At 40.5% G+C, this 11,044-nt stretch overlaps 3 protein-coding genes across 3 annotated transcripts; 1 reads left to right on the forward strand and 2 right to left on the reverse strand.

Moving 5' to 3' along the window:
* Positions 1–117: 117 nt before the first annotated feature.
* On the reverse strand, positions 118–3,405 carry LOC121690055 (transmembrane protein 252-like). The gene is made up of 2 exons (XM_042070376.1): positions 2,882–3,405; positions 118–1,356 (listed from the first exon to the last, which is right to left on the reverse strand). Exons 1-2 carry the CDS (start codon positions 3,157–3,159, stop codon positions 1,095–1,097), a joined length of 540 nt encoding a protein of 179 aa, XP_041926310.1. The 5' UTR covers positions 3,160–3,405; the 3' UTR covers positions 118–1,094.
* A 2,538-nt stretch (positions 3,406–5,943) lies between these two features.
* Positions 5,944–7,115, forward strand: smim15 (small integral membrane protein 15). The gene is made up of 2 exons (XM_042069876.1): positions 5,944–6,053; positions 6,506–7,115. The coding sequence occupies exon 2, from the start codon at positions 6,560–6,562 to the stop codon at positions 6,782–6,784; it is 225 nt and encodes a 74-aa protein (XP_041925810.1). The 5' UTR covers positions 5,944–6,053; positions 6,506–6,559; the 3' UTR covers positions 6,785–7,115.
* Positions 7,116–7,436: 321 nt separating this feature from the next.
* Positions 7,437–10,532, reverse strand: ndufaf2 (NADH:ubiquinone oxidoreductase complex assembly factor 2). The gene is made up of 4 exons (XM_042070976.1): positions 10,320–10,532; positions 9,729–9,818; positions 9,505–9,545; positions 7,437–8,277 (listed from the first exon to the last, which is right to left on the reverse strand). The coding sequence occupies exons 1-4, from the start codon at positions 10,432–10,434 to the stop codon at positions 8,035–8,037; spliced, it is 489 nt and encodes a 162-aa protein (XP_041926910.1). The 5' UTR covers positions 10,435–10,532; the 3' UTR covers positions 7,437–8,034.
* Between the last annotated feature and the right edge of the window lie 512 nt (positions 10,533–11,044).

Below are 11,044 nucleotides of genomic sequence, written 5' to 3' on the forward strand. Positions count from 1 at the left end.
TGTTTAGCAGTGGCGGAATTTCAACACAGACACACAACACTTCCTATAACCACACTGCTGGTCATTCATAAGTAGAGGCGGTGTCTCAAAGCAATCATGTCGAGTCATAGCCATATATAGGAAATAGATTTGCCGTTTATTGCTCAGGTTTTGTACAAACTCAAAAGCACATGACACTGAACAAAAACAAATTTCCATTGCAGTAACTAAATGATGCAACATTGCATTTTGCAGTTCACAAATCCAATAAGCAACAGTGTTGCATATTCATGTTATGGTTCATAGTTCATTTGGTCAGTTTTGTGCACATATCCTAAGAACAATCTGCCTTAATATCTGAAGTACAGTCACAGATGCTTTGGAAAGCATGGGCAGTTTCTCATGTGTAACATATCAGGTGTAAAGGATTTTAGTGCAGCAAAACAACTTTCGTAGTCCTTTAAAATCAGTCTGAAGTAGTCCTGATTGCTCCTACATCACAGTCTCAGTGCAAAAAAAAAATTAGACCCCCCCCCCCCCCCCCCCCATCTGCAGACCTCCTTGTTACACAGCTGCTGGCACCCTGTAGCTGTCCATGCAATAGGCTACAATGCCTAACTGAGCATTACTTACAGAATTCTTACACAGAATGATGATACATACATAATGGACCTTGACCACGAAATGTTCACTGACCACTGAGCAGTCTCTTTAGGTTTCCGAGGCTGCTTCAGGGCTGGTGTTCCAGATCGCCGCCAGTGTAAACAGTTATCTGAGAGTAAACAGTGAGCTCCGAGTGCTTCTGTGCTTGATCTCACTTCATCTCCTCGGTATACACCAGCTGCAGATGGGTCTGTCTCACATCCAAAACACCTGACCAATACACACAGTGGTGCGTTCCATGCTATTGTGTCACCATGTCACTGAGGCCCAAACGCAACGTCCCTGACACCGTGGCTGACCCGCGCTTTGTCCGTCTGAGAGACACAAGCTCCCTCCATTCACATCGCGTCCGTGTCGTATAGGGAGTTTGGCGCATCACATGCTGCTCACCAGCACAGTGAACGTTGACCTCTGACCTCTGACTTCTGAGAGGTGTGTCGCGTGGCAAGATTTTATTGGTTCACTGCGCCGTCATCGTCATCGTTGTGTCGGTGAGGCCTGGCCTCCCAGGGCGGCTCGTCTGGGATCTGAAGGTTCTGGCTCAAGGCCCGATGGTAGGAGGGGGGCAGTTCGTGACTGAAGTCCTCGTTGACCACCTCCAAGCAGGTGGGGGTGTACAGTGGGGGAGCTATGCTCAAATATACCCGGTCCATGGGGATGACCATGTGGGATCTGGACTGTGACTCCTCATACGAAGGAGGGTAAAAGCTTGGCCTGCAAAAAAGACATACATTTGCACCAAAGTTATGAGCAGAATGTATTATACCATGTTTATATATCAAAGCAGCTTTAGGTGTGCACATCACAAATACAGACAGATGACATGGCCAATATAGCAAATGTGCTCCAGTTTTATATTTTCTTTTAAATAAAATGATGCAAAGCATCTGCTCTGGAAAAGGCAGTGACTACATGGATGAGCCCAAATGCCTTCAGTCCAGTCATTTATGCAATTGTTATGAAAATAGTGTTCCAAGTATAAAGTATGGCATTTATTATATTACTTCAAAGACTACAACATTAGTCAAGTCAATTCATACACAGCATTTCATACACAGAGGTCATTCAATGTGCTTTACATAAACAAAACCAAACAATAATAACAAATAAAAGCATAGAAGGGCAATATAGTCAAAGAATAGTTAAAAGGTAAAGATCATAATAAAAAGAAAACATAAAACACAAGGTAAAATCATTTAAAAATAAAGAATAATTAGTAAGCAAAAACAAAGGCAAAAGTACTAAAAAAAAAGTAATAAAAGACAAGGTAGAATAATTATCAAGGCAGATTCAGAATTTGTAACTCGGCACAATTAGCAGAAAGCATCTGAGAACAGTTTGGTCTTAAGTCTAGATTTAAAACTGGCTACAGTTGGGGCCTTTTTGATGTCATCCGAAAGTTGGTTCCACGGCTGAGCCGCATAGCAGCTAAAAGCTGCTTCACCATGTTTACTTCTAACTGTAGGTTTTACTAGCAGGTTTTTCACCTGGGACCTGAGAGGACAAGAAGGTGTGTACTGCTGAAGCATGTCTGACAGGTATTTAGGTCCTGCTCCATTTACTGATTTATAAACAAGCAATCGTGCTTTAAAGTCAATTCTGTGACTTACTGGAAGCCAGTGCAAGGACTTAAAGCAACACCAAAGAACTTTTCCTTAGTCGCACGCACTGTTTATCCAGCACCGGCTTTGCAAATAACAATGTCCACAGACAAGGTAGAATATGATTGGTAGCATGATTTTATGAAAGTACGATGTATTGCGACATCAGATGCAAGTCAAATTTGTAGTTTCTCATGTCTCATTCCATCGAACTACAGATCCGCTACCCGATCCGGCAAACGTACATAGTGCGGTTATAGCTGATAGAAGGCCGCGAAGTGAATGCAGAAAGTGCCGTTCACCCTGTTACGAGTTGATGAACCACTGAAACGATTTTGGAAACATTATTTTAAGGTACAAAAAACTCTTTGGTGTTGCTTTAAGATTTGGAGTAATGTGGTCAGTTCTTTTAGTTTTTGTTAGAATCCTTGTTAGAATCGAATGCATTTTCATCTCAGAAATGGTCTGATTGATCAGAAAATCATCTTTTGAATCATGTACAGTAAAAAATATTGCACATATGAAATACAGGAAAAGAGCATATTAATGTTGATTCACAAGAAAGACAACTGGAATCAAGAAGTACCAATAAAGATAAACCGCAACTAGTCCAGCAACAACCCACAGAGCGTCCTCACCTGTCCACTGTGTAGACATACACCTGGCTGCTTGGTCTGCTGCTTCCTCCCCGCCTGTACAGGTTGGTCCTCATGCCGTAGATGATGGACCAGGAGGCGCCTATCAGAAGCAGCAGGAATCCGCACACTACCAGTATGTACGCAAAGATGGCCTTCACCGAGGTATCGCTGCCGGGGTCCAGAGATTTCACGTAAGCCCCCAGGCAGATGAAACTGAAGCCGAAGAAGAGGAGGACCAGACGGAGCGCTGTCCCCAAGTGTTTGCTTTTGTCCATCATGGTGGTGTCGGCAAAATGTAGTGGACACTGTGGAATTCAGTTGACTGGACTCAGTGGATGAGCTGCGGTTGGTCTGGTGGTAGATTGAAGATGACTAGTAGACTGAAGATGTTTGGAAAAATGCAATATGTATTGATACATATGATTCCTCAATAAAAAGATTTGGACAGTCTGGCGGTAGACTGTGGTCTGTGCGGTAAAGCGATTCTTCCTTGCCTATAATGGTGATGTCGGTATGCCAGGCTTGTGAAGTCACATCAGTTTTATGCCATCTCAAGTGGGTTGTAACCATAAGAGTCTAAGCATGGTGTTGTTCATTAACAAGTTCCCACCTTGATGGGTCAGTGGTGCTATCAGTGAACTGTGGGCAGTAAATGTAGTAACGACAGTTCATTTTGCCAGGCAGTCTGGAAGTTGTTTATGATAAGCGAGAAAACAAAATTGCAGGCCTGTCTGGAACATATCACCTATGCCACAGATCCTTTTCACAAGGCATGCTAGTGAATCTGTTTGAATTTATATTTTAATGGATTTCTTTTGTGTACTATGAGGAGAACATCATGTGGTTGTCATCGTAATACCACGGAAATTCTGCTTTGCTACCTTTAAAATAGCTTTGTATTTTTGTTAGTAGTATTATGTATTAAAACAAAACTGACATAAAGAGGAGGGGGTTAAAGCATCTGGTATCTGAAAAAACTCCAACTTGCATAATGCCAGATTAAAGCATGTTTTAGGATAACCCTCAGAATAATCTGTGCTTTTTAAGATTTTGAATCATGTGCAGTATAGCCTACAAAAAACACATATAGCAAACATAGTAGGAAAGAATATTATATTGGTTACTCCAGTCTATATTTCTTCTTCATAGAAGCCAGCTAACTGAAATCACTCCCTAAGCTTTAATAAACAATGAAGTCGTAACTGTTAACCATTCATAGGAATAAGGAAGTGGATGTTAGGCATGAAATAGTCACAGAGAATGAAAAGTTCAACTCAGCAAGTGTGATTGACAGTTCCATGCACACAGAACACAATGTTCTTGTAATCATGCATTACAACACAATGCTCTTGCAATCATGCATTACAACACAATTTTCTTGTAATCATGCATTCTTGATTTAGGAAAGTAATGCCATTTCCTTTCATGTGTTCATCATGATTGGCAAGTCTTTCACATTATTGCCTTAGAATTAAATGTAAAATATGACAATAAGATTAGATGACATCTTCAAATTTAAATCTGCTCAGGGGGGGGGGGGGGGGTTGCCTCTAATTAATATTATCCAACAATGGTCCATTACATATCACCATGTTTTTGAGCATTTAGGGCATGGATTCTAATTTGTGACGGCTGTGTAGTTTGTAGTTTTTTTTTACATCATTTGTCATATCATGAGGTATAGATAGGCCTATCTATATATCATAGGCCTATGTACGTGTGTGTACGTATCTTTATCTTGATATGTACATTTTAAGATGGTTCCATCGAAGATTCACTTTCTGTCTTTCATCATATTGCATGTTTGTGTCTACTTACACAGAACATGTTGTCAAATCACATTTGCCATGCAGTGTACAGCTACGATCAAAACAAATCCATCTACCATTGATCTCTTCCGTTGAAAAGATGCTATGTCAAGCTTTATGGAAGTACTGTGGAACTTTAACTGTCTGATTGTAAACTGTAGACAATCTCTGTAAAATATGATGGACAAAGGTCACCATCCAAGGTTGACATTCTACTCTCCCTCCCATTGTTTCCTCATCCAAATTGTATGCAGGCAAAGCCAAGTAACCCATTTTTGATTTTTTTAAACTGTATCACATTTATCACAATGCTTAATTGTTTAGTGCTCCACACCGTGTGTAAATGTGATGGTTTGCAGTGAATGTTTCTCAACGATTGTTATGCGAAGTTATGAGGCAACATAACAGTGTCCTTGTTGGAAAAAATGTCTCAAGATGATAGACAAAACAGATAGATAAGGTAATGGTCTTCAGATGAAGATATGGATAGAGATGTTGATCAAGCCTGTTGTCTAAGGGAGTGGGGCAACAAAACAGTTTTACTGCTGGTGTCATGCCTAGCATATGACACGTCAATTTTAAAATGAACCAGACATACGGTAGTTCTACTTCTTGCAGGCTTTTTGACATAAAATGTATGTTTTGAAATCATACTGTTGTCATAAACACAATTGCACACACACACACACACACACACACACACACACACACACACACACACACACACACACACACACACACATAGAAATAGAGAAACAAACACACAGCCCTTTATGATCATCTATTTTTGCTATTAAGATTTGGGTAAGTATGCCTACAAAAACTGGCCAAAAATGAACAGCGTAGGTAGGCTACCACAGGTTCTCAAAGTGTGGGGTGGGCCCCACTAGTGGGGAATAGAGACATGACAGGTGGGGCGTGATGAACTTTTTTCTCTATCTTTAATAATGCCTTCTTTTTTGACAACAAAATAGCCACACAAACATAAATCATAAACAAACCAATATATGAATTAAAATAACCAGCGGACCAAGATGGGAAATGTAACATGGAACCAAAGGGCAATATATATATATATATATATATATATATATATATATATTAACGTTACCATTTTGCAGGGTTGATGGGGTCCGGTGGGGCTTGAAAATTCCCCACCTCCAAAGTTTGAGAACCGACTGGCCTAACACCAGCCTTTTAAAAATCTCGGCATGCGCAGGGCTACTCCACAACACTAGACGGCGACAATGCAACTTTTTTTCATATATTGACCTGTTATAGCAAGACAAAATATAAAGGGAAGTTAGTTATCAACCACTCTCTTCCGCGTATGGGTGACTGGAAAAGGATTTGCTTAACATCAGGTGATTTTCTTTATTACAGTGTGGTAGATGTACACAATTAAGGTTAAACCCGTGTAATGTATAGTTGATAATGTGCTAATCCCGCAATGTACTGCGATCGCTAATCTGTCGACAGTCACACTAGCTATCTAGCATAGTAAGTAACGTTAGCCTTGCTAGCCACCATAGCCTTGCCAACGTTGTCACCCACCCATACAGAAAATGTTACCTCTAACGTTAGCTGTCGTCATGAAAATGCATGCTGAACATATTCACCCTCTAGATTAAGCAATGTCAACGGTCAATGTTGAAAACATGGACAATGCAGTTATGTTTGTGTTGTTTAGCGTTACTCTGTCTATGGTTATTTTGGTGTTGGCTCGTGTTAACTTATCCAAGTTGCATCCTGAGTTTTTTTTGTGTGACATAGCTTCTACTGTTACTAAGTTGTGTTTTATGTTATTTGTAAGCAGTGTCACATTACTACGCTTTTCCACTGGTCATTGGAGAATACCTCTGTGAAAACGATGATTGATCTCAAAGCCTGGGCGGAATATGTGGTCGAGTGGGCTGCCAAAGACCCGTACGGCTTCCTCACGACGGTCATCCTCGCCTTGACCCCCCTCTTCATAGCCAGCGCCTTGTTGTCGTGGAAGCTCGCCAAGATGATCGAGGTCAGGGACCGCGAGCAGAAAAAGAAGCAGAGGCGACAGGAGAACATTGCCAAAGCCAAGCGGGTCAAGAAGGATTGAGCGTGCCTTGCAAGGGATGAGATGCGGGGGAATCAGCCTACTGTCGCGCAGCGTCCCACCCCGCTCTTCTGCGTGGCCCTCCCCGGGAGATGGAGGACCAAAAGAAGGGTTACCTGGGAGGCCTTGCTGCCGTAACGGTGCAGAGCATGACCGCTCATGCTTTGGGACTCCTCGGCAAGAATTTGAGAGAGAAAAGTCGTTCGACACGGCGGCACAGCCCTGCCTCCAGTTACTGTAAATGCAAATGCATTTTTTGGCATTCCATTTATTAAACAATTGCTGATTTTTTTTTTTCCATTACTAATAAATAATTTAAAAGTGGTTTTTAAAACTGTGTGATGGCATTTGTTTCATGGTTGTTTCCCACGATTTTCCACCTAGAACATAATACTTTTTAATAACTTAGTAATACTGAACACACAGGTATAAAAGTGAGAAAAAAGCTACGGTACTAACACAAATGAAGAAAAGTATCTGCACTGGTTTCACAAGGGAACATGGAAGCTGGTATTGTTTTTCAGGTAACAATAATGGAAAGGATAATGACATTTTTACAATTTACACCTTAATGTATCAAATATGATGGCACTCTTTCAGGCCACAGAAGAGTCCAATTACTTTCAGCTAATACTATACAGACAGAGACAGGAGCTACATTTCCTTTCATTTTATTTGACAAAACCAATCCAGCAAATCATAACTTAAACATTGAATGTTTGAATACACCATGCAATAGTTTCTATGAAGGTGAAGAATTTGTTTTGGATGTAAGGGAGAAACATTGGGCAAAAAAAAAGAAGGAAAAAAAAAATCAAAATATTCATCCAGTATCACTGAGAATATTTGTTATATTAGTAGAATGTTCATAACATTACTTTCACCCCTCACTCTCTGCTGTCTGTCCCACTGTCCAGAACATACACTGGGACATGAAACCACAGCTGCAGCTTTACAAAATGCCTTTCCCATCAGAACATGTGTTGGAGCAAGTACTAATCCCGTCCACATCAGGATCCGCACCTCAAAAGAACAGCATCTGGATTGGCTCCTCAAATACTGTCACCGTCCCACCTCTGCCTGTTGAGAGAGACCTCTACAGTAGCCGACCCATCCTGGTTGCACCTCATCATAGGTAAGGAGGTAAATAGGTAAGGAGGTAAAGTTCCATTCAGGGCTAACGCAACTAGCGTCCGTAAGGCTTCACAATTCCATTTGAGTCGGGGCCAAAGGTGGGCATGCCTCAGTCTCGTTTATTTTTTGGATCCTGGGACCCAGGACCCCGGCTGGAAGGAACCGCCTGTGCTCACCGGATCTTCGGTGGCCTCTGGTTTGCCAAACGGGGTGGCAGCGGCATGGCCTTTGGCTAGAGTCTGTGTGGGTCGAGCTACAAGTCCCTCCTCGTACTCCTGGGCCTGCAGAGCCAGGTCCCTCTCCTCTGCCTCCCGTGCCTTCACTTTGATGTTCACCCTGTAGTTCTCATTCTTCTGAAGCTCCTGTGTATATCCACAAACAGGGGAAAGGTATGTAGCATGTACATTTTTTTCACCACTCTAACAAATAATTGTAAACAAAGTATATTCACACTAATTTAAAATAATCTTTCACAATTCCTTTTAATTTCAAGTATTTTTTTCTCCAACTGAACTGATGACAGGGATTGTCCAACAGGCTGAATTCCTTCTAATGGAGTCTCCAGAAATTAAAACATTTCAAGTCTGAATTCACTGTATGAACCATTGTCATAGCACACTAACGAGACACTACAGGTGAATAGGGTAAAATTTTAAAATAATAGACATCACCATGAAACTTCCTCAGTTGATTACTTACACAAGTATGAACAAAAAATGTATTTTTTTGAAGTTTTTGAAATTCGAATGTTTAATTATGAAAATTAGGCATTATCTCATTAAATATGCGCAAAATTGCATATATTTTCGGTACATAGATCTGAACATATGATAAAGCCAGGTACAAAATTATTTTTTCATTTTGTTTGCATACAAGATGAAAATAAAATTACAGAGGGATTTCAGGATATCTGCTTTCATTACCTAGGAAATCAGAATATACTGTCCATAGCCTTAAAAAATCGATGTTTGCCATATATTTTTGATTAAAATGTCACATAAATCAGGCCAGGAATGATTTATTAACAAATCCCTCTGTAAATATCTTCAGAATACTGCTAAGTGTATAACTGGAAAGTTTGGTGTACATAGGTGCTACATAGGCTGAGATGTTTCTACTAGAAAATGAGAAAAACTCAATGAGAAAACAGCCTTGGAACACAGCCAAGAGATTCTCAGCCTAGACTCGCCTTTGAACTTTCGCGATTGGTTGCGGTTACAAAGGAAGTGTCCATATTTGATAGCACAACGTCATGCAGGAAAAACAGAGCTTTCCAACGGTACTACACATGTTATGTTTTGTATCACGGTCGCGGTAGAGCATGAAACGTTAGAAGACTAACTTTTGGTGAATTTAGGAGAAATATACAGGCGCGAGTAGACAAAATGTAATGAAATAAACACCTAAATGTGTAAACCGGGCTTTGTTGTGGTAGTAGTGTGAAAGAATACATGCTAAGGTAGCAAATTAGCCCAAAATCTCGAAATTGACCAGTGCATGAAAAAAAGATGTTTTCACCTGCCGTGTCTCGCCTTGAAGGAAAGTAATTCACCTAACCCTGAACAACATTACAGATAACAATGGTATACCTCAATACTGGGGGGCTGCTTTCTACGACCACGGATCCATGCTGGAGGGAGGGATAATTAGATGGGGAGAAAAGAAAGTGAAAATCTGTACAGGATAATTCATGCCATGCAAGGTGCATGAATTGCAACAAACAGCATGTACATGCACTCAATAGTGATCCCACTAGGACACAAGCAAAATACTGAATCCTGCCCCTATCCCTTATGAAGGAAGTTAACATTACCATCCCATTCTGAGGGTATGCTTCCCTCTATGTATTCAAATTCATTTGGGTTTAAGGCGATCACCATCCTCTTTGCCCGTATGACTCTTCCTGAAAATACAGAAGAACAGTATAAAAGTGTTGTTGTGATCATATGAGGAGTCAGTCGACATAGCCTTCGTAAGCTGTTTTCTCTGCCACTGCGTTTATTCAGAGAAAACCCGTGAGGCCCCATTTACCCATACGTTACTCAGCAGTTCAGTGAAGGGCGACTTGCAGACAGATAAGCTCTCCAGGTATTAGCCGAGGCATTAGTTGGCAATCAGGTATCTGTGAGGTAGGCTAATGTTAAGTCTGTGAGATAGCCTACTTATAGTCTACATAAAGACGTATCACACTCTTTCCACTATGACCTTAATCTTATAGACTAACGTAAACGTTTCAGAATTCGAAGCAAATAGAGTCAGACATGTGTAATAATGCAAGTATACATGTTGTTCACCTTGGCTATTATAACGTTATGTGAAATTAAACTGTTGCAAACTTACAAATGAGTCCGTCAGTCAGCTAGTAGTTTGTGTAAGAGAACAGTGGTCTGGTTGTATAACTTACCTGTCCATGTCTTCTGTTCTGGTATCATATAATACTTATTCCCAAGATGATCTGTTCCCACGTGCTCTTTGATCACCCCAAACGTCCTTCTCAGTATATTAGCAAATCGACTCATTTTCACTTATCAATTCACTGTTAAGCCGTGACCTTCTGCAACCACACAGTACACACACCAGCAGCCGACGTCAGACTGACAACAACACATGAAAACCCAACTTCCGTATGAAGCCGGAAAGCTGTCAAAATAAAAGTAATTAACCATGATATGCGATAAGACCAATTGTTGATTTTACACAGGCTAGATGTGTTTTTCAGTATAACTATGAAATGAAAATAATAATGATTTTAAAAAATAATTGATAGTAGCTACGCAGAGTTAGAATATAGTCAGGGCTACTGAATAACATGCTTATTTCACTATTGTCTGATTCGTCAAAGTTCAAAACACTAACACTAAATCACTGTAGGCCTAAGAACTAATGTGAAAAGTGTGACAAAATAGTTTCAACCCTTGGGCTTTTCCAACCCTAGGAGTCATTTTATTGTTATATTTTATGCAATTGTATCTTGGTTTTAAGCTGAAACACGTGAACATGGGCATGCCCTGTTTTAATTTATGTAAGATAAACCGCTGCATTGTGTTCACACACCCCTATCTTAAGCATTTTGCCCCTGTACATTCTTTGTTCAGTCACTATTCACATTGTCGTGGTGATAATTTAATT

Source organism: Alosa sapidissima, chromosome 18 (assembly GCF_018492685.1).
Source record: "Alosa sapidissima isolate fAloSap1 chromosome 18, fAloSap1.pri, whole genome shotgun sequence".
In the NCBI taxonomy this organism is placed as follows: domain Eukaryota; kingdom Metazoa; phylum Chordata; class Actinopteri; order Clupeiformes; family Clupeidae; genus Alosa; species Alosa sapidissima.